The following is a 24,027-nucleotide window of genomic DNA, read 5'->3' as shown; positions in this document are numbered from 1 at the left end:
GGCCATGCTTGATTTTTCTTCACGCCTTGTTTATGCCACTTCATGGCAAAAATTTTGAAAGGCTGATCTTTATTTCACTCTAAGTCTAAAGTATAGCTATTTTTCACCATTACTGTAAACCTACTATCAAATGAATCACAACCATATTCGTGGTCATGGCACACTATTAGAACCAAATTAAATTACAATGAACATGCAAAAATGTGATTTTCTTACCTGGTAAACAGAGATGTGGCGGGATCAGCGAAAGCAAATGACGGAGTTGTTGTTGATGCTCTTCTTCTTCCTCAAATGGAGTGACGTCACAATACAGCCGATAGTTTTTTGTCAGGAGCACGTGTACGTTGTTTCCCCATGTACTGTACGACCCCAACTCACTATATCACTATACCAGTGAACTCAGTAGTAAAGTTTGAAAAGTATTGAAGGAAAGGTCAGTTTGTGAAGTTCAGCAATTACTACCCAAAAGGCAAGTCAGTCACAAACACCTCATACTATTCTGTCATTTAAATCCATTAGTACCACAGGAAACCTTAGTCCCTGTATGTCAAATTGTAGTTATGTCACCTGAGAGATTTGATTATTACTTACCAAAAAAGAATTAATGAAAGGGTTGGTATGGAATTTAGAATAGAAGAACTACATATAAAATTTACCCTTAGGTTTAGTTGACGAGATTGAATCAGTTCAGTTAAGATCAGGAAGTAAACTGAAGATTAAAGGAATTTACTCATCACTTTTGTCTTTAGATCATAAGAAGCCTAGTTATTTACAGTATTGTATATTGTTTTCAAATTACACTACAGTATCATCATGTGGCTATTATGTAAAGGAAGTACTTATTTCACAAGTTGATATTTTGTTATTTTTACTTGCCTTTATTTAATTCCTAGTGGCAAATTTCTGGATTGTTACTGATAGCTATAGAATGCCATTGCTAGGAGTCTTTTGGTTTTTGTTTTTGTCCATGATCGTGCCTTAATTTAAAGAATATACGTATCTTGGATACTGGGAGATTAAAGATCTGATAAAAGCTGTTTCTGTATTCTTGGTGGCAACTACTATGCTGTGTTCAAGATTCTTCTATTATGTTAGAAATAGTGATTGCAAGATGGAAATGTAAATGGTTTAGATACAAAGATGGCATTCAGCCAGTCAGCTGTATCAAAGACTAAAACATAAACATGATTGCATACATTTTCATCTTATTTTTTTGCCTATGATTATTTCCAGAAAGCCTGTTTGAGAAGACGGATGTTATTTGCTTTTCTGTTTGTAAGTACAGGTAAATAACCTTTAAGTGTGTGGTTCTGAAATAGAGAATTCACTTACTGTGTGTTGTCATAAAATGTTATTAATTTTAGACTTCTTTTCTTCTTCATTCCCTCTGCTGTCGCCAGCAAAGGGGTCGGTTGCCTTGATGCATCTTTATCTATCTATCCTAAGTATCTTTGCCTGCTACATCCTCATCTCCAGATCCTCCCTCCCTGTATCTTACACTCTAATCCTGTGCCTTCCTCTTGACCCTCTACCCTTAACAGGTGTCATTCATGCTCTCTTCACACCATCTTCACTCATCCTTACCACATGCCCAAACCGTCTCGGTCTTGAGCCTCTCTTCATAGTATGTAGTAGTATAGTCTTTACCATCCCCACACTCCTAATTTCTTCATTTTCTAGCCTCTCATGCAGCAAGATCCTCAAGTTCACAGCAGCATCCTCATCTCTGTTTGCTCCAGCTTCTGTTCTCCCCTTCTTAATGCCAGTGTTTCTTAATCCTGCATCATCACAGGTATAATTATTGTACAGTAGCTCTTTATACTGTAGTTTACTGGCATTCTTTTATCATGCACTACTCCAGCCATCTCCCTCATTGCCCCAGAGCTGCTTTTATCCTGCTTTCAACCTCGGCTTCCTCTGTACGGGGTTAGTGGGGCTAGTGCTGTTAGTGCACCTCATCTGGTGCACTGTAGGCATTACTTAAGATTTTTTTGCAGTATTCCTTTAGCCCCTAACCTAACTACAACCTTTTTCATTCCTTTTACTGTACCTCCATTTACATTCTCTTTCTTCCATCTTACTTTCCATCCTCTTGTAACAAATGTTTCATAGTGCAGCTGCAAGGTTCTCCCCCCAGTCACAACTTTCAAACCTTTTCACTGTCAGTTTCCGTTTGAGCACTGAATGACGTCATAGGTCCTAGTGCTTGTCCTTTGGCCTAAATTGTATTTTCTGCTCTCTTCTGTTCAGCCTCAGCTTCATATTCTCTCACTTGGCTTTAAATAGATCCGAAGCACAGGGTTACTAAGATTCTCTACCTGTTTTAAGTCTAGGTCTCTTCTCTCTTGTATAAATAACTTGTCCCCTCCCTGCTTGATGATACCCTATGTACTCGGTCAAGAGCTTCTTGCCACTTTCTTACCCTTCTTTGCAATTCTTCTTCAATCTCCAGTAATTCACCATATCTTTGCAATTCTTTTCAGTCTGCAGTAATTCACCAGATCTTCTTCATATAACATTTCCCTTAGACTTTCACTCCTAATTCCTTCCCTCAGTACATTCATAACCAATACAAACAGAAATTGACTAAGTGCCAGTCCTTGATGCGACCAAGTCTTAACTTTGTTTCTTTTTTCACAGGCTATCTTTGTTCTTTCATACTGAATACGTAATATCATTTCACCCAACCTATCCAAATTTACTGGAATTTCCCTCTTTCATAAATGCCAGAACACTGTCTCTCAAGTTATTCTGTCTGATACTTTGTCTAGGTATGTACTACATAAATAAATGCACAGTAGAACTTCTGATTACCTTTCAACCTCTTTTTCTGTAACTGTCTTATTATCAAGACAGCATCCTCTCCTTCTAATCAAATTGTGCTGAAGTTCACCTGTTTTGAAGGTTTCCTTGAGTTTTATAATGACTAAATACAATGATTATATATTACACTACTTAGAAAAGAAGTTATTATTAAATGGAATGCCCTTCTATGTCTGAAAGAAAATTCCTATATGTACATTACTTAAACAGATCACCCTAAGTTTGTTGGAGTTTTGAAATCTAAATGTCTATACATCTTTTGACCTTTTGTGTTTTTGGATAAAATTTCTAGTATACCAGCCACTAGAACTTGTTCATAGCATAGTATAAGTAGCATTTTTACTTTCCCCAGTGACTCCTGTAATGCTAATCGTACATCTATAATGGAGGGGGTGTGTCAGTTTTTGAGATAGTGAAAGAGTTGTGTTCTTATAAGCTTTTTGTTTATTTTCGTGGTAATAAGTGGAAAAAGTTGTTTTCTTATTAGCTGTTTGTTTTCGTGGATGCTGACTTACAATTCAAGTTGCCTCCAATGGTAATTTTATCTTGGAAGGCTGTTATTCTTGTAGAAAATTGCCCTTAACAAGATAGCAAATAAGAGTAGTATAGTATAATCCTCTTCCAATGTAAAGTACTATAAAGAAGTTCTTCACTCTGATAATTTATATAGTATGTATACAATAGTTGCTTATTCACTCAGGTCATATTTCATGTTATTGGTATCATTGCCCATTTTCTCTTGTTCACACATTCCTATGAAATGAGACAAAAAGGCCATTAGTATTGTCTAGGAAGCTTCTACAGAATAAAATGTCCACAGTCTGTATTTTGAATTATGCTTTGAAGAGGACTGTAAATGAGTCATGATGGAAGATTTTTATATAATTGTGTTCGCTTACATGGTATGATTCTCTTTTTACTTTTTAAAGTATTTCCATACTTATTCTAATCTTGATGACAGGTGACACACAGAGGTGCCAATACGTATCTCCTTTAGCAAACCTCATATGTTAGGCTTTAAATTATTTTAGATTTTTTTTTATTTTACTATTTAATCAACATATTGTATATTAATTTATACAGTTTATCACCAAATTGGAACTTCTTCCATCTTTCATATTTCCAGGAAATTTTAGTTTAAAAATTAAGAAATTAGTTTGTTAGCACCTTCATTGTTTCATTGTTCTCTTTTGTTTTCCTTATACGTATGTACAATATTTTGGCAAGCTAGGGATACTTCTCTTGTCTAGGTGTTCTCAGCACCAGAGAAAGCTTTGATTATGTTCCACAACCTTTTACATGTTTAGGTATTCTCAACACCAGTGAAAGCTTTGATTATGTTCCACAACCTTTTAGTCTAATTTTTACGTATTTCCCTTTACCTCCTCCTCTTTCTAATAAGTACCATATTCTTTGGAAGCTTGAATTTCAAGTCAATGGCCCCTGTGGGCTTGTTTCATATGAATAGGGTTCACCTTCTAAATATGTAATATTAATAATAACAGACTTAGCAGACTATTGAGAATTTCGTGAGACTGTGTACCAGCTCCTTTGAAGACTTGACCATATTAATGAAAAAAATCAGTGTTCCCAGTAACTGTAGTAGTTTTGGTTTGTTCAGTCTTGAGGTTGTGTTCATTCAGAGTTGCCTGACTGTAGTACATACTATTGCTGTATGTTACAGTTATACTGTTACTTACGGTACTTATTATACCATAAATAACTGGTCATATTTGGTAGTTGGTCTTTAATTGATGCAATACTGATGTGTTGTAATGTATGTGGGATATTTTTTTGCATGATACGGTACTCTGACTAAGTCTTATATTTCACTTCATTCTTGACTGGAAACTCTTAACACAGGTACTGGGAGATTTGTCACAGAGGATCTGTAAAGCGAAAGGTGGTCTGGGATACATATTCAGAAGAATAGTCTAGCATCAGGTGTATAGTTTTAATTTTCCAAACAGTCTTAAGCAGTTTTAATTTCAAGTTGCAATGGTACATTTTGTATTTATGATGACTTAAGCCTCAGGTTTTTTTTTTTCCTGATACCGTTGTATCAGTCAGGTGCTTCATACTTGATCTTCTTGGTTGGACAGTTTTTGAAATTTGCTGCCTGGAATTTCAACTGCGGTCAGCTTGTGGTTGTTTATTCGAATTAATAATTTGACACAGCCTTTGATGATTTCTGAGTAGATTCAAATGTATTATGACTATTTATTGCCTAACCCTTAAACCATTTCATATTTTATATCTTAAACCTTGAACCATTTCATTCCCTACAAGTGCAAAAGCAATGAAAAAACAAACATCCCAAATTCTGAAACTTTTGCAATTTTCATATTTTACAATTAGAGATTTCTTGAAAAGAACAATTTTTTTATATACAAGTGCTCCATCCTTGCTCTCTTTGCTGGAAGCCATGTTGTAAACAAGACTCATTACATGATATTATTTTTTTTGTCATATAGTTACATACAGAGACAGTAATACTGTTGAATAGTTGCGCACATGTTCTCTATGCATGATGTCTCGTGGGGGAATAGACCCCCAGACAAGTCAGGGAACAACACCTTCGGTTAAAGTTAGGAGAAGGGAAGACTAGGTTAGGGTGTATCCCTGCTGAAAAATATCTTTGATCTACTGTTAAGCATATCAAAGACATATTCAGCATGGTGTGAGCAACTCTTCTGCAGTTTTACACTACTCTACTCTTTACACAGGTATACTATTTCCTTCAGACTGCTGTACTGTGATTTTTATTATGGCAAAGTCCATATTTATGTATTGATATTCTCTTTCTTATTAATAGGCCCCCAACTGCTTTAAACATCGATGGAATCCTCTGATTAATGAGGTAAAGGGATGACGTAAGAGAAAATCATCATTGGTATGCTACAGTTTAGTTGTATATGTAATGTCTTAGGATATGTTGTTCTCTCTTCCTTTTATTCTGAATGTTAGCTGTACTATAGTGGAATGTGCTTGGCTTGCTTCATAATTTCTTTTTTATTCAGTTTTTATAGAAAACCAATTGTTTCATTTAGGTTTTGAATAGTATTTTATGTTTGCAAATATTTAATGTTTTAGAGCTGCATTTTGTTTTTTTGAATTTAGTATTCTGGTTGAATGCATTTTTATTCTGAGAATGTAGAAAATTTGTTTGATCAATGATGAAGTTTACTGAAAAGGAATTTAATAATTTTTAGCCTAGTTTTAACGTTCTTAAATGTGGCCTATTATAGTTTAAAAGTATAACATTTGTAACTTAGGAGACGAGCTAAAGATAAGACGTTAAAACAACAGTTTCTAGGTCAAGAATTGAATAACTTAGTTAACACATTTTGGAGGTTAAGTGTTTGTATTAAGTAGATCTTAACTTATACTACGTATTCATGAGTAATGTCTTGCTTATCGAGGCATCCCAAATCCAGAATCTAACAATATAAAAGTGCAAGAGACAAAAGCCATATGTCATATAATGAATTCATGAAATATGTACGTAACAGTAAATTCATTGTGATTCTCAGGTGATAATATTTATTTCCAATACATACTTCTCTCTGTATTTGATGAATACATTGTAAGCATGTTTTCATAAAGGGCTATATTTCTAAGTATCATGGATAATTTTTTTTATGATTTTTAGCTTGCCCATTTATAATTATACCTGCTATCTAGGGAGGAATGATAAACAATCATCATCAGTCTACAGAATAGTAGTTAAAATTCAGAGAATCATTCATCTTGTCACAGACTTGGCTTGAATATGGCCCACCTCTTTTGAATCAGTGGCTGCATTTGACCTGCTACATCTTCCATTAGCAGTGGTGGTTGAGCTTATTATCCAAAATGGTAAATGTTCATCCAGAGTCGACCTTTGATCTGAAGGACTAATATTAAGGAATTAAATCTGCTGTTTATTGTGGTTGCAAAACTCATGAGTGAAGAGGTCATACGAGTGAAGTAATAAGATTTGAATGTAAGACTTCCACTGGAAACAAGTCTGATATTCATGTTTATTCTGTATATTTGCTATTTATTCAGCCTGCATGCATGGGAGATGGAGTACTGAAACTCTTAGTTTTAAAGAATAGTCAGGATGAAGAAAAACATGAAATTGACAGTTAAACATACGTATTGTAAAGAATGATGATGATGATGTTACTTAATATGAATGATAAAGTATGTCAGGTACCATATTGGAATTGGTGAGTTATTAAAAGGCTGAAGGTTTTTGTTCAAAGGACTGGGAGAGACAGAACCAACAAAGATAGCCCTAGCCCATTGCTGCTGTTGCAGTATTTTAGGTTTGTCTAAAGATGCTGGGTATATCAAACCCATATGCTTACAAGAAATGCTTCACTGGTAATGTATTGAGTAAAAATGATAGTTTAGCTACCTAACAACTGTAGACAGTACAGATTAACTTGAGCAGGACATGAGCAGGACACTAGCAGCAAAGTTTATGCATGTTATAGGGCTGAAAGTACAGTTCTGTACTATATTTATACAACATTATAGGGCTTAAAGTACAGTCTTTTATACAACATCACTGTGTCACTTTTGTAAACTCATAGGGTTTGTTTAAAGGATCTGTTCTTGAATTAGGGGTGAAAATTTGAGCATAGTAAACTAGGATGTTGGAAGGTTAACCACTGTAGTAAGAGACCAAAAGGAAGAGATAAATATTAAAAGCAAGGATAGTGTAATATTTCCTCAACTTAGAAGGATATAACCAGGTAATTCACAAGGGATAGTTCATAAGGGCATACATAGTTTAAGCAATACAGTACTTGTAATAGACTTACAACACAGCAGGTCGTTAATGCTGGGTTTCTAGATCTTTTAGACGATATGATGGAGGAGGCAATAAATGTTGTCTGTTATTGTTTTCTTTTGGAAAATGGTAGAAAGGTATTGATTAAAAGTACATAGAGTATAGTAAATGTAGCCGTATTATTAACAGTTTGTTCATAGATTGATGGAAAATTTTTCTTTTCTCAGTATTGTGGTGATGTCATGACTTTTAGTATTGTTTACAGTTAAAATCATACAGGGAGATTACTTCTTGACCTTTGTTTTTCTTTGGAACCTTAAGTGGCTGGAACATTCTTGAGTGTAGTTAGTATTTACTATACTGTATATCTCTTTAATCAATTAAAATAAGTAAGTTTATAAAGTAATTACTTGTCAGAAAACTATTTTTATCTTATTTGGTTGTAAAATGTATTTGTAGCTCAGTTATATTTCTTTATTTTAATTTTATAATTTCTCATGCTCATATGTTACCATTATTTTTTTTAATGAATTTGGATACTGCAAATACCTAGATACATACGTGTATGTAAGGGCTACAGTTATAATTTTCATGAATTGTTTAGTATACGTACTGTTATATTTTAGTTTAGTTAAAAAATTTGTTTATAATGATTCTACACAACAATCATACCCCTACATACGAAAGTCCCTATGTACGAAAAATCCAGGTTACGAAGGCAAAGACAAAGATTTTTTTGCTTCTGTGTTAGGAAAATAATTCAGGTTGCGAAAGGGTGTATGTACTGTAAAGTCTGAGATTCGCCTGGGCCGCCGAGAAAAATGTAAAAACTCCCACGCTGCCAACTCAGTAGCCTCGCCACCATCCTCCTGCTCTTCCATTGGTTCCTGATGCTAGTCACTGCCGTAAGATCTACTCTCCTATTGGTCAGCATCTGCCCCATCATGCCTCTATGTAAAGGCGTTCCTTGACCATTTCATTGCGGCAACGTTATTGTAAACACCTGGAATTCGTTCTTTCACAAAGATTTTGTTTGTTAACGTAAATTCGTGTTAGTGATTTCGCTTTCGTTGTACTGTAAGTTACTTTATCGTGTTGTGTGTGAACTTAATTACTTACATTATTAACCTTGGGTCCCAAGAATGTTGCTGAAGTTACACAGAAAAAAGAGGATGCTTTCTATGGAGACAAAGATGGAGATAATCAAGAAGTGTTAATGTTTTCTGCCATTTGTTAATGTGTTTTGTAAATTTTAGAGTTAATGTTTTCTGCCATTTTTTAATGTGTTTCTTAAAGTTAAGTTTTCATGTTTTCTGCCATTTGTCGTCCTCTTCTGTCACCACTTTCGGACATTGCCTCACTCGAAAGGTAAGGTTCCACATTTTACTACATACGTACGTACAGTATTTCTTGTACCCTGTACACTAATACACTATATTTACAGGTACAGTCACGGTTAGGTTAGGTATTGAATGGTCCAAATTGTTGTATTTCCCTGTTTATTGGTCAATTTAGCTTTATTGTAAAGTTTACTGTGGGGTTTTTGTAGGGATTAGAACGAATTAGGCAATTTACATGTAAAACTTAGTTCTAGATACGAAAAAATCAGGTTACGAAGGCCGCTTTGGAACAGATTAATTTCATAACCTGAGGCACTCCTGTATTTAGATTTGATCCTTGCAACACTGAATCATTTATGTTGAGGAATAGTGATTGTTTAAGTGTCATTTCCTTATACTGCTACTGTACTGTATAATACTGTAGTATCTACGGGCTGCTCTATGAGCAAGAACCCATGCTGGCATAAGGCCAGCTTAAACTCAAACAACTACTACTGTAGTATCTTACATTTTATTAGGTATGATCTATAGTAAATTGTGAAATTCCAAGGAATTTTGGAGCATTTTTAAGGATGTTTTAGCTGTTTTGAGGTTTTGAAAGTTTTTGATCACTTATGTTCAGCATATACTAATGATGGATTTTTTTATGGTATTCATACTGTATTTTAAAATTGGGAATATTGTATGCAAAGCAGGTTAGCCTTTTTTATGCAAATTTTCATATCCATGTCTAGTGGATTAATTTGAAGCATATTATAGTCATTGGCTGATATATGGTCGAGCAGAACTACCAGTGAAGACCTCATGAATTCAAAAATGCCACTAAATACATGGAGAAGGAAAAGATCAGCCAGCTAATACTAAGACTTGGCATCAAGGTAAGGGGGAGGTAGACCTTACCCTAAGATATAACTAGAGCAAAGTTTTTTTCATATCGGTAAATTCTCATGCCCAAATAGTGATAAGAAAGCATTTTGTAAGGTTCCTACTCATGCCAGTAATGAAATTTATAGACAGAGCTGATTAGTGCTAAAGACTTGGAGATGAACTAGAAAAATACAATTTTTCATTACAGTATGTAGTAGTATATCTATCTACTAATTGATTTTTTTTAGCTTACAATATTGTAAGAGAAATGAGATAACGTTAAGCTCAATAATGGAGATCACAAGAATGATAATTTTGTGTAAGTCTCCTAATCTTACCTTTGTGGCAATTGGTTTTTGGATGTCTCAGTTTTGAAGACGTAATCTAGGCAGTGCAATATTTGGATGAGCATTTGATTAGCTCTTTGCAAGTAAAAGTAAAGTTTCTACAGTTTCATAGCCTTACAGACAAGGGTGTGACCTCTGCTCAGTATCCATGTTCTTGCAGAGAATTCTATATTTCAGTTCTCTGTAAATCAATCAGTATTGTGTAACTTCATTGTCCTCAATTTAAGTGATGTAGGGTATCTGTCTTAGAAAGACCGACATATGTTTAAGGAAGACAAGCTGATATGACTGTGACAAGCCTAACTCCCAGAATCCCCATACACTTCTATATCCTCTTTGTTATAAACACTGTGAGATTTGACTTGGGATCATCAGTTGTTGATTCATGTTTTATGTTTACATTTTCAACATTTCAATAGATTTTTGTTATCTTTTGCATTATCCTTGATTTGTACAGTAGGAAATTTTCCTGCATTCTTCATTCATGATAATTATCAAGTACTACATGTTAGTATCCTACAAATTCATGCATTAAGTTGTATGGTTTGTAATTATGTACATATTGTGATTTTATGTTCTAGTGTCCAAGTTATGCATGCATTGTGTTATGTTATTCCTGTACCCCAGTTACGCAATACCTAAACCATGCTTATTACTGAGAGATTACTACTACATACATATACTATATGACAAAAAAATAAAAAAAAATGTTGGAGCATCTAAGTTACTATACGACAAAAAAAAAATGTAGCAAGTCCCTGATGTAAGCCATGCTGTATTTATTATGCATTGTTCAAGTTGAATGGAGTTTTTAGCTTTAAGATGGATGATGAAAATGGTGTTTTAAAATTTAGCACTTATATCAGCAGTTTGTCATATCATGAGACTTTTTCATTTAATTCTAAGTGTTGACATTCATGTTTCAGTTTGTTATTGATAGTTTCAATCAAATAAATTCAATAAACTCCTACTGATTGCAGGCAGGATTACTTGTATCAAGAGAAGCAGTCCTCATTTTAAGCTAAGAATTGAAATACGTATAAGGTGGTTTTTTCACTTTTCAATGTAGAGCACCTCACCAAAATTGCTTTATTGTCATGCTGACACAAAATTTCACTTTGCTTCCCAATTAAAAACTATTAGTTCTCGCTCTTAAGAATGCAGTAGGGGTCTGTTGTCCAAGAGATATGTTGCTTCCGCTAATCATACGATTATTTTTTTAGGAGAAGCATTGTGCTTATGTGGCATATATAGAAAGTGTTTAGATCATGGAAAATGAAAACTATTGTTTGTACTCCTATTCTTTTCATGGTGTGGGAATTTACTTGTGACTCTGATTTAAAAAGACTCAGCAACTTTTATTATAGTGAGGTACCCCGGCATATTTTGCTGTTGAAGATTTTTCCATTTTTTATAACTCATTGGTATCATATAACCAGATGCAAATTTTTTTTTTACTAAAGAAATTGAGACAAAACATTGCATGTTTATAACAGTAAACATGTTTATAATGTTTGGTAACTATTGTATATATTCTAAAAGCATTATTTGTCCTTAAGGTGGATTGTACTCCCCAATATAAATTTTTAGATGTACGTATTCCTATTTACTGCATGTAGCATAAAGAATTATGAGTATTGCAAACCTAACCTAGACTTGGGCGCTGAGGCCTTTTCAAACATGCCAAAGAGTATTGAAAGTTACAGCACCGCAAGTATTGGAAAATATTTAATAGTAGTGTTGTGCAGACTTACACAGCTCATAAGGCACCTAAAGTTTGGCTTTTGTTCAGTTTTATTGAGCTCAAATATGACATGTATTCTGTTTACCAGGGAGAGTATAAAATTAATTTTAAGAAATTTATGCTTCTGAACAAATTTCATAAAAATATCAGCTTATGACTAATGATTAACCTTACAAGTGCATAATATTATGTAAATTATCCTCTTTCTTAGCGCTGCTTTCATAGACCATAGAATCTCATTTTATATTTTAAATATTTTTACCAAGTTAAATATTTTTCATCAACATGCTGGCTGTTCTGGTTAAAAGATAGAAGTCATGATTTGTGAATTAAATGCAAGCTTATAAAGACATGGTATACATACTACTATGGTATGCAAAAATGTTTTGGAATCAACATACTGTTCTGGATAAAAGACAGAAGTCTATTTAAAAATGAAATGCAAGTTGATAAAGATACAATAATACATATAGTATGCAAAAATGTATTGGAATCAAATTTTGTTAGACAATGCTTTTGTCTGAATAAAAAAATGTGTTATCTGATACAATGTATAATGTTTAAATAACTACGTATATGTAAATTACGTATCTATAAATTTATATAAAATGTTCTGCCTGAAAAGATAAAACTATAATATTAATGAGCACCAAGTTATGGGATGCTTACTATAGTTAGTACCATTCGTCATTCATATTGCTATATGTACTTTGATGGCACAGCAATGTTGCGGAGGTTTTTAATGTCAAATAGAAACATAATGCAACCATCAAATTGAAGTTCACCATGTGCATCCAAGTCCACTTTATTTTAAAACTGTTTAAGTCTGCACTGAATTCTAGGATCCTCTTATGAATGTTGTGAAGTTGGAGAACCTTTAATGCCAAAAGTTAGGCACTTTTATCCTCATCAAAACTTGGCCATGTTCTAAGCCACTGAAATTTTCCATGTCTTTACATTATACCTCCTAGTTAGAAGGGCTGTATGGTAATCTTTTACACTTTTGGATTATGAGTTTTTTGTCAGGCAAATGCCTCCATGTGCTTGACTGAGTGTTCAGTCTCTTACTCAGATAAGCCTCAGAAACTTTCTTTTTATGTTGGTTCAACTATTTTGTCAGCTTGCATTATTAACTGATCACTTAAAATGATTGCTTTGGCCTTCTGGATGTGGAACTTCCACATAAAAGGTAGCATGAATGTTGAGAAACTATTTTGATGGGGTAGGTAGTGTATTTAGGAATTCATAAATAAGAGGTCTTATGGTTATGTGGTACAATATAGTATTATTGATAAGGAAATAGTGAAAGGTACTTATCAAACCTTTCAGGCTTTTGGAAAAAGATCCCTAAATCTTTTATGACTACCATCCCCAAAATCAGTTCTCTCTTGGCTTGTCACTAGCCTGGGTAGATTCCAGTGGACAGCACTCCAATGCATCAATCTTAATGTTACTTTCATAATATTTTAGGGAAACAATTTGAAAGTAGCTCAAATTGATATTTGTATTTAACCCTCACAGTCCTAGGTTATATACGCTATTGCTTACACCCATGGCCGGGCTAAATTTAAGGATGGCCAATTTAAAGGAAAAACTAAAGAAAAAAACTCATTAATGGAAAGGGGAATATATGTATATGCTCATGGTAGTATAAGAAATAAAATTCTAAAAAAATTTGTGTACCATTCCACGGGAAGTTGAAAGTGAGTATTGCTACCCCTTGTGGGCCTATTTTCCCAAAGACAGTTGTAAAAATATGATAATTTTACCAAGTTATAAGTGTTCTTTCTGATTTTTATTTTGTTTTGTCAATTTATAATTACAGTTCAGACAATATTATAATAGATAAGAACTAAAACCAGGAACAATTTTCTGAGTATGTACTATACTTACAGTATTGTAAAATATTTACAACACATCCTTGAATGGATCCAAGGAAGTTGTCACAAGATTCCCCTTTACCACCTCAAGCAAGACTGAATTTCTTTCAACCTACTTTGACTCTTATATGGTGGTCTGAAGAGTTGCCAGTAGTGATAAATGTAATTAGGAACATTTTCCCTCAAAATTCATTCAAACTGTGGTGCCAAATTTTTAACATATGTGTATGCTACCTGGACTTTACCACAAACTTATATATGAACAAATATGTATGTTACCCATCCACAATGGGTTAAAAAGATGTTAAGGAAAGATTATGTTGTTTCTTTCTATTCTTTTGTACTACACTATCCTTTTTCTTTCCACTGCATAATGACTTACCTCCTCTCTGTAGGTAGTGCTACTGTATTTTGTATATTGTTCTGTTAAGAGTGAGTTTATTCCCTCCATTCAAGAGGCAGCTTTTCAACATCTGTCATTCATTCTCTTTCTAAATATCCTTTAATCTATTATTTCTAGGGTAATGTACTAACACATACCAGAGAATAAATAAATAAAGTAAAAAGGTCAGTATAACTGACTCCGCTCACCCTCCAAGAGGGTGTCGGTATGAACACTATGGCGAGTGAGACCACTACCACGAGCCAAATGCCAATAGAATTCTCCCACTACAAAATCCCCCAAGAGGAGAGCCGACCCACAGAGTGGGCAGCACTTACTACTACTACTCCATCCCATGCTGCCGGCGCAGCAGTCGGCAGCATGGGATGGAGTAGTAGTAGTAAGTGCTGCCCACTCTGTGGGTCGGCTCTCCTCTTGGGGGATTTTGTAGTGGGAGAATTCTATTGGCATTTGGCTCGTGGTAGTGGTCTCACTCGCCATAGTGTTCATACCGACACCCTCTTGGAGGGTGAGCGAGTCAGTTATACTGACCTTTTTCTTTATTTATTTATTCTCTGGTATGTGTTAGTACATTTACCCTAGAAATAATAGATTAAGGATATTTGATCTGCTTAGTTTTGTTGATTTAGTTTTCTATATATACTGTCAAATTTCTGATAGTATTTTTTAATCTTTTAATTTTGTTGAAAAAAGCAATATATATCTATATATATATCTATACCATCTATATATAGATATATATATATATATATATATATATATATATATATATATATATATATATAATATATCTATATATCTATATATCTATATATCTATATATATATATATATATATATATATATATATATATATATATATATATATATATATATATATAGATATATAGATATATAGATATATATATATATAGATATATAGATATATAGATATATAGATATATAGATATATAGATATATAGATATATATATATATATATATATATATATATATATATATATATATATATATATATATATATATATATATTAAACACACCCTTTTGGGCCAGTGCTGTGAGAGCTGAGAATATCATCTCAGTGGTTGTGATAAACTATTTATATGTAGTATACAAAATAATTATAATTTCCTTTGGTCTATATATGGGGATTTAGTGCCAAACCTTTGAGCCCTCTTCACCTGTAAAAGCAGTGCATCCGTTATGAATTCCTTTGACAGCTAAAGATAATTAATAGTTATGAAAGAGGCAGTTTAGTATTGTAGACAAATATGATGACTGAAAGCAAAGGAGTTGAAATTGTGCTCATACAATAATTTATTCAAAGCTCATTAACTATGTAGGATTATCAAAGGCATTTCTTATTGGTTGGGATGGTACGTATTGTTTAAAAATGTTTTGATACAGTATGATTAAGTATTATTATCAGCCAGTGATTGCCTATTTGTTGAAGGCTAGAACATTTTTAGTGTTTACACTGTTGCACTCTGGTATGAATTTGTGTAGATTCACAGACAATCTCTTGTTTTCTTGTTCTTGTTGTGCAGAAGTATCAACATACAATAATTTAGGGTGAAGGAATTGAAGGTGTATGTAATGAAGAACTAAAGTCTACTTGCAAAATAGGATGTAATAATAATGTATGTTGTTATTTGTTATATTTTCTATTCAACTAATTTATGGTGATATTTTTCATCAAACAAACATCTTATTTCAAAACAGTTGTACAGAGTGGGAAGAACAATACGTATGTGATGCTCACAACTTTCAGGCATCCCCTTTAATTACCCAACAACTTGGATTGAGGTCTTGCAAATAAGATAAGATAGCTTGATAGTACTGTAAAGCTAACTGAATGTGCAGTACCGTATATAAAAATTTATATGTCTGTATGGGGAAAGGATAATTGCATTCTACATGAAACTAGCTCAAAATACTTTCTATGAAGTCATAGCAAGTATTTTGATGAGCAAAGCTGCTTTAACACACACAATGCTTAAGGACACTAGGAGTAAGAGTGACAATATGTACATATATTGGTACTAGTATCTACAAAAAGGATTTTGACGTAAGGAAAAATCTATTTCTGGGCGATTGGCTCGTGTCGCCAGCGAAATATCCTTTAATCTATTATTTCTAGGGTAAAATGTACTAACACATACCAGAGAATAAATAAAAATAAAATAAAGAAAAAGGTCAGTACAACTGACTCGCTCACCCTCTAGGAGGGGTTGTCCGGTAATGAACAATGTTAGGCGAAGGTTGAGACCACTACCACGAGCCAAATGCCAATAGAATCTCCCACTACAAAACCCTCCAAGAGGGGAGCCGTCCACAGAGAGAGCAGCTCGTACTACTACTACTCCATCCCATGCTGCCGACTGCTGCGCCTCTGGTGGCCATCCTGAAGTTAGCAGACAATCTTGAGCGAAGGGATGGGTAGGGTGGGATTTCGCTGGCGACACGAGCCAATCGCCCAGAAATAGATTTTTTCCTTACTCAAAATCCTTTTTCTGGGCTCAGCTCGTGTCGCTTGCGCGAAATCGTACCAGAGAAACAGCACAAGATTGTATATAAAGTAAACAAGCAATAAAATAAATAAAATAGGTCTCAAATAAAAGATAAAATATAATGAATGAATATAATTGCTAAAAAGATACATATACACAGTAAAATAAAATTAAAACTATGCTTAAATTACCCTTAAAACTAATTATGTTAATAACATAAGGTAATTTACATATATATAGGTACAATGATTACATATCATCAATGAAATCTGTGTAACAATGTGTATCAAAAGAGTAATAGCAATTAATACAAAAATACATAAACACGTTAAACAATCACAAAAATATCTATCAGGAATGTATATGACTTAATATACCAAACCCGTAACCATTGTAATACGATGTATCCCCTAGCATAAAAATAAGGGGTTAACATCTATGAGATCAATATTGTAATCATCTGTGAGTGTCCCTAACCAGACAAAAAGGGGCACTATACAATCATAAAGCAGCTAGACACAAGGTGAATGCTAATGAACAAGGTAGGAATAGACGAACTGTTGGGTGAGGCAGGTAGAAAAGGAGGACTGAATCTTCTACTACAATTTAGCTAGAGTCAGGGGAAACTATGTTACCCGCTGCTACTGCTGGGAATTTCAGAGCTTCCAAGGACTTAAGGTAGTGACGCTTGAACACTGTCGGCGATTTCCATCCGGTATACTTTTTCAAATCATCGAAGTTCATATGTTGGAAGTAATTAATTGAGGTGGCTACTGCTCTGACATCATGTGCTTTTGGGAAAGAGTCAGGATTGGCTTGTTTAATAAAGTACAGGATTTGTTGCCTGATGCCTTTAATGGATAAAGTTCCACCTTTTTCCCTCTTAAAGAGGGGCCCCGATGAGGATGAGGAGGTCCTGGATAGAAAGGCTCGTAAGGTTGAAACTGGACAAAGGGATACATCTTGTGGAAGGGGTAGTACCTTCCAAGGTTCCCACCTCATCAAAGGATCTTCATTCTTTGCCAAAAAGCTACGTTTCCGGAGAAAGTAGGACTTCCCCTGTGGGAAGGAATTGATATGATCCGGATCTCTGGATAAAGCCGACAGTTCTGAAATTCTTGCTCCTGAAGCTAGGCTTAATAAAAATAGGGTTTTTCTTAGGAGCATCATAAACGAGCATGTGTCATTATCGGTTTCGGAGCCAGTTTTAGAACGTTCGTTTAAGACCATGAAACTGACGTAGGCCTCACAGCAGGCCTAAGTCTAGCACATGCCTTAGGAATAGACGAGAAAGTAGGTATCCGTCAAGTCTATGTTAAATCCAAATTGAAATATCTTTTTCAATGCTGACTTGTTTGTCGTAATCGTGCTAGCTGCTAAACCTTTTTCAAATAAGGATCTGAGGATATAGCCAGAATTAACTGTCATGATTCTGATATCTGACTCTCTCCAGGAGGTTGCTAACTTTTTGACAGCAGCATCATACTGCCTCAAAGTTGAATCCCTTTTATCGGATTTCCAGGAAGAGAATATTCTGAGGGTCAATATTCGCATCTCTTTTTGCCGCAAACTTCATGAAATCCATAAAGTTAGGGTTTTGAGAATCCCTGAGGAGCGAACACAGTCTTCGTTTGTACTGACTGGGAGAGCTTGGGACTGGGGATCCGAAGGGGACGAAGGCCCAGTTCCAGAATCAGGGGTACCAATTGCTCTTCGGCCAGTCTGGGGCTACTAGAGCCACTTGACCCTTGAATGTCCTGAGTTTGTTCAATACTTTCATAAGGAGATTCACTGGAGGGAAGACGTAAATCTTCTCCCAGTTGTTCCAGTCTAGAGCCAGGGCGTCCGTGGCGTAAGCCAGAGGGTCCAGGTTGGGGGCTACATAACACGGTAGTTTGTGGTTCGCTTGGGATGCGAAGAGATCCACCTGTAGCCCTGGGACTCTGAAGGATCCATTGGAACGAACTTTTGTCTAGTGACCATTCCGACTCTAGGGGTACTGATCGGGATAGGGCGTCTGCTATGACGTTTCTCACTCCAGCTATGTGGGTGGAGGAAAGATGCCAACTGAATTTGTCTGCCAGGGAGAAGATGGCTATCATGACGTGATTTAGATGACGTGACTTGGAGCCTCCTCTGTTTATGCAATGTACTACCACTGCGCTGTCCAGGACTAGCTTTATGTGGGAGTACTTTGGTGGGAGTAATCTTTTCAGAGTCAAGAACACTGCCATTGCCTCCAGTACGTTTATATGGAACTGACGGAACTGGGGTGACCAAATCCCTTGAACCTTTTTGACTTGGGAGTACCCTCCCCAGCCGCTTAAGGACGCGTCTGTGTGGATGGTGATCCTGGTGGAGGGAACTGAAGGGGTACTGACACTGATAGATTCTTGACTTTTGCCCACTGGCCGAAGCCGATTCTTTAGAATCAAGACTGGCAACTGAGGATAGCTTGTCCCTGGACCTGACATTTGCTCGTGAGCGCCAGATCCTGGTTAGGTCTTTCAGTTTGGCTTTCATCAAGATGTTCGTTACTGATGCAAACTGAGAGAGCCGAGGATCCTTTCCTGAGCTCTCCTGGATGCTAGTTTGTGACTTAGAAATTGCTTGACTGACTTCGCTATTTCTTTCCTTTTGGTAGATGGAATCGACAGAGTGTGTGAGGATAGATTCCATTGAATGCCTAGCCACTGAAAGTTTGACTCTGGAGTGAGTCTTGACTTGGACTTGTTTATCTTGAATCCTAGATATTCTAGGAACTGGATCACTTTCAGTGTGGCCTTGTTGCATTCTTCGACTGATGGGGCCCAGATCAACCAATCGTCAGATACGCCACTACCATCAATCCCTTGCGCTCTGAGCTGTTGCACTACTACTTCCGCTAGCTTCGTGAACACCCTGGGTGCCACGTTGAGCCCGAATGGAACTACCTTGAAGGAGAATGTCTGGTCTCCTATCTTGAATCCCAGATACGGACGGAAGTGTCTTGCAATAGGGATATGATAGTAGGCGTCTGTAAGATCGATAGAGGTGGTGACGGCCCCACGGGAAGTAAGGTCCGCACCTGTGAGATCGTGAGCATCTTGAACTTGTCGCAGCGGATGGCTAAGTTTAAGCGGGACAAGTCTAAGTTTATTACCCTTCTTTTGTGTGAGCCTTTCTTGGCACGCTGAACAAGCGACCTTGAAATTTTAACCTCTTGACTTTGGCTATAGCTCCTTTCTGAAGGAGGTCCTCTGCGTACTCTGTCAATTCTTTGGAAGGAAGTTGACGAAAGGTCTGGCTGGAGGTGGGTTCGTCAACCAGCTCCAACCCAGCCCTTTTGACACTATGCTCTGAGCCCACTGGCTGAAGTTCCACCGGTGGCGAAAGTGAAACAGCCTCCCTCCTACCTGAAGTTCTTCATTGGTTCTGGTACCACCTCGGCCTCCTCTGAAGTGCTTTCCCCTATTGAAGGGGCCTCCCGATCCTCTCCCACGAAAGGACCGCTTACCTCTGCCTCCCTTGCCCGAGCGGTCATACTTCTGAGAAGCTTGACTCTCGAAGGCTTGATTGTAAGCTGGAGAGATGGCGTATGAGGTGGAGGGTTGAGGCTGAGGGGATATCACATAAATTGGCTGTGATTGACCTTTAGACGTGGAGGGTTGGGCTGTCCTGCACTAACGGCACTGCTGGAACTTGTTGAGGAAAGCGTGGTTGCTTCTTTTGGTAAGGTTGGAACGTCTGGGTTTCCTCTGTCCCTTTACCTTTAGGTGTCAGATCTTGCCTCCTCCTAGCCGTAAGGCCCAACGGTCTTTAAGGCTCTGGTTCAACCTCGTAGCCTCTGCCTGTACTTCCTTAACCATAGCCTCTGGGAAGAGATCTGCGCCCCAGATGTTAGAGAGTAACCTATTCGCTCATGTCGAATGGTTGCCTCTAGCAGACATGCTTCCTACAATTCGTTCTAGCAGTGGCAAACTCGAACATATCTGACTGCACCGTTTGAGTCAGGGCTTTGGTCATAAGCTTAAAAATTGGTTCTGAACCATAAGCCATGGTTGCTACCTCAGACATAGCCATCGAGTTGATTGATCTGGCTAGCCGTGATTTTGAGTCAAATTCAGCCTGAATAAGACTATCTGGGAGCCTGGGTAGCTTTTCACCAAACTGCTCCATAGCACAGGTCCGGTTTTGGAGTTTTGGCCATCTGAGAATGTATTCGGCAAGTCTTCCCACAATTCTCCAATTGAAGGGAGCAACGGAGATGTGGGATCTGCTTCTTTCAACTGAGGCATGGGTTTCCCCCTTCTGGCTGCTGAGATGGTCGACCTTGCTATCTTGGTTAGGAACGGGAGCGGGGTACTCTCATCCATTGTGAAAATGGTAAAGGGATTTTTAAATGGTTGTATCTTGGTGTTCGAACAATCCATGTCCTCTAAACATCTGAGCCATTCTCTCTGAGCCTGGTCTCGAGAATAGAGGACTGTCTCCTTTGGTACCCTATCGTCCCGAACCATAGCCGAAGGCGTGAGCCTTGCGTAGCCTATGAAAGGAGGCTGTAGGCCTTCCGGGTAGAACTCGAAGTCCTCTATTCTTCGAGTTCCAAACTCCGGTATTAGGAGATGACCATCTTGGAAGGGGGCGTATGACGCTACTCTCCAAGGTTGTTCATGGAGAAAGCGGGAAGCGAGTCATACGGAGGAAGCTGAGATCACTAGTGTTGGAGAGTGAGGGAGAGGCTAGAGGGGCTTCTCTTAGCCCGCTATAATAGAATCCTGAGAAGTGATCCTATCCGACAGGCGAGATATCATTTGTTCCATACTACTCTTAAGGGACCCCCCCACTAGGTCGCCCACCTGTTGCAACAGGCCAAGCATTGGAGTCCAAAGCCGGAGCTGCTGCGGAGGTGGAGGGGAGGCTCTGAATAGGAACCAAAGTAGGAGGAACTGGTGATTCTGCCGGGTGCGAGATCTCTCCTTGGGTTTACTTTTCGAGGACTTAGAGCCAGAGCTAGACCTTTAGACCTGTCTGGGCCGGGATTACGAGCCGGAGACTTACGCGAGGAAGAAGACGAGGACGTCTTCTTCGAAGACGATGAACGTCTTAGTCAAGGTCATCACTTTAGACTTGATCTTAGGTTCTAACCGAAGCCTCAGGAGGAGTATATAATTCATCACCCCGCGTAAAGCCTTGGAAGGATGGAGAGGTTGCAGGGGTAGAAGAGACAGTCACACCAAGGGTGACCCTTGGGTATACCCGCATTACTTACCTCGACCAACAGGTCGTCTATACCTACCATCGGTTCAACATTAATATCCAGGGTTGCGACATCCGTGGAGATATCCTGGTCTTGTTCAGTTAAGGAGGCCGCCAGCTGTTGTTGGATGAAGGCAATAGTCGGGTCCGCCTCTACTGGGTCGACGTACCCTGTCGCCTTGCCTCCGGGAAAGATTAATAGTGCTAATCGCTTCTCGAGTATGTAGGGCTGACCCTTGGCGGCGTTCTTGCCAAAAACCTCCGACCCAGGCCCGTCAGGTAGCCAGTGCGGTATCCCTTACTGCCGGAGCCTGTAAGAGAGGGCGTATTTTTAGATTTAAGAATCACTAAAACTAAAACTTAGAGTATAACTTAAACTAGATGCCTTAAGTTAAAGTAAATGATGAAAACTTAAGCACTAAAAGAAGCGGAGCAGCTACTGGAGATGGAATACTTACGCCTTCCAAAAGCTGGCTCACCAGATCGTAACATATGGTACACGTCTCATGGTACCAGACCTGGATGTCCCCGTGCGGAGTCGCGCATGGAGCATGGGACCGGCAAACTTCGTGTCCACAGGGGTCCTGAAGTGTAGCGGAACATCCCCGGATGCTCACAGTTGGGGTGGCCTGTAAGTGGGAAGACACATGAGTATCTTAAAAGGGGGCATCACTTACAGACTAAAGGACAAAAGAACTCCGTTACATGCCGGAGCTCGGAAAAAATTTTTTGAGCATAACCCCGTCCCTGCATTGCCTGAATAGGCTATAATCCCGGAGAGATCCGGTAAAATATGAAGGGAGGGGGGGGTAAGGTTTTAGAATACTTAAGATAAACTTATAGATAACTTAAACCTAAACACAAGCGAACCGGACTAGGTCCAGTGTGAAGCGGAGTGTAGTAACTCAGCAATACGGTAAGGTTAGTAGAGACCTACTGTATGTTCCGGTCCACTCTAATGGGTGGACTAGCTCCTTCCGCTGGATACCAGGACTCCGATCAGGGAGGAGCTCTAGTAAGGAGGGAAGGGCGAGAAGGACCCTACATGCTCGAGCTAGCCCGGATAGCGACAAGGCAGTAACGGAGGGGGGGAAGGCCATGGGCCCCACACAACGTTACCACCCACGGCCGGACCGAGAAGCCGGAGAGGTCGAGACCAGTCTGGGTCTGTCCGACTCCCTAGCCCCTCCGCTAGAGGGGAGAGGGGGAGGCAGGCTCGGGTATGTGGAGCGAGCTTGGGCAGACGGCCCACCCCCGCCCAACTCTATGGAAGAGCGGGTGGATGGGGGGGGGAAGGGGGACTGGGTCATGGCGTCTGGCTGTCCCGTGATCACGGAGTGACCACGAGGCGGTAAAACTGAAGATACGGTAACCAAGCCTAGGCCAACCAACTGATCAGAGAGAAGCTATCGGGAAGCAACCTGAACTGAAAAGCGGTAGCATATAGGCCCACAGGGCTAAAACCAACTGATCAGAGAGAAGCTATGTGGAAGCAACCGAACTGATCAGCGTAGAATAGGCTCTATGAGCCGGACCTAGGCTAAGCCAGACGCCAAACTAACCTAACAATGACAAAATAATATATATATATAAATAAAATAAAAATGAAAGAAAGAAAGTAATATAGCAGGAGAAAATTCCAGGAGTGTACGACTAACCCGAAGGCAAGTCTACTACCAACTCAAAGCTAGTCCAGGGGCCGATACTAAGAACCTGGACTAGGGGTCTGGATAGAAAGAGCCTACATAAGGTGATATACATGCATGCATGACAACCTGAGTAGACCTTAAATTAAATAACGCGGATAATCAAAATAGAGCGTAAATGAATAAGGGATGTTCTAGGTATGGGAGACCAAGAACGAACCCATCACGCGGCAGGACCATGCTGCCATGCTCCGACCCCGAGAAACGTATTTATACCTAAAAAACGGCAAATACTGTCTCAGGGACGGAAAAAACCAACTAACCGTAAATACTGAGTACTTAACTTAGCTGCTGCAATAGCTGCACGCTCCATATCGAAAATCCGAAGAAAGGGCACAAAAAACACAGAGAGAAAATACACTGTGACTCGTGTGCGCTAACTGAAAAG

The 24,027-nt window shown here is 37.9% G+C and overlaps 1 protein-coding gene across 11 annotated transcripts in view; it reads left to right on the top strand.

Moving 5' to 3' along the window:
* The window catches only part of LOC135223687 (glycerol-3-phosphate dehydrogenase [NAD(+)], cytoplasmic-like), a 232,933-nt gene that overhangs the window by 189,527 nt on the left and 19,379 nt on the right, over positions 1 to 24,027 (top strand). For 3 of the 11 annotated variants that reach the window (XR_010316563.1, XM_064262387.1, XM_064262381.1), the window contains exon 10: positions 228 to 339. The exons of 2 other annotated variants lie outside the window; for them this stretch is intronic. Coding sequence is in view for 4 of the 9 variants with exons in the window: in XM_064262387.1 (XP_064118457.1) it covers positions 228 to 300 (73 nt within the window). In the remaining 5 variants the exon portion in view is untranslated. Of the gene's footprint in view, positions 1 to 227; positions 340 to 1,233; positions 1,286 to 24,027 lie in introns of all 11 variants that reach the window. 6 more of the 11 variants (XR_010316565.1, XM_064262385.1, XR_010316564.1 and 3 more) reach the window with 4 other exon arrangements.

This window comes from Macrobrachium nipponense, chromosome 10, assembly GCF_015104395.2.
Source record: "Macrobrachium nipponense isolate FS-2020 chromosome 10, ASM1510439v2, whole genome shotgun sequence".
Taxonomy (NCBI): Eukaryota; Metazoa; Arthropoda; class Malacostraca; order Decapoda; family Palaemonidae; genus Macrobrachium; species Macrobrachium nipponense.
The sequence above is the reverse complement of the archived record's forward strand: the minus strand, read 5'-3'. Positions and strand labels throughout refer to the sequence as shown.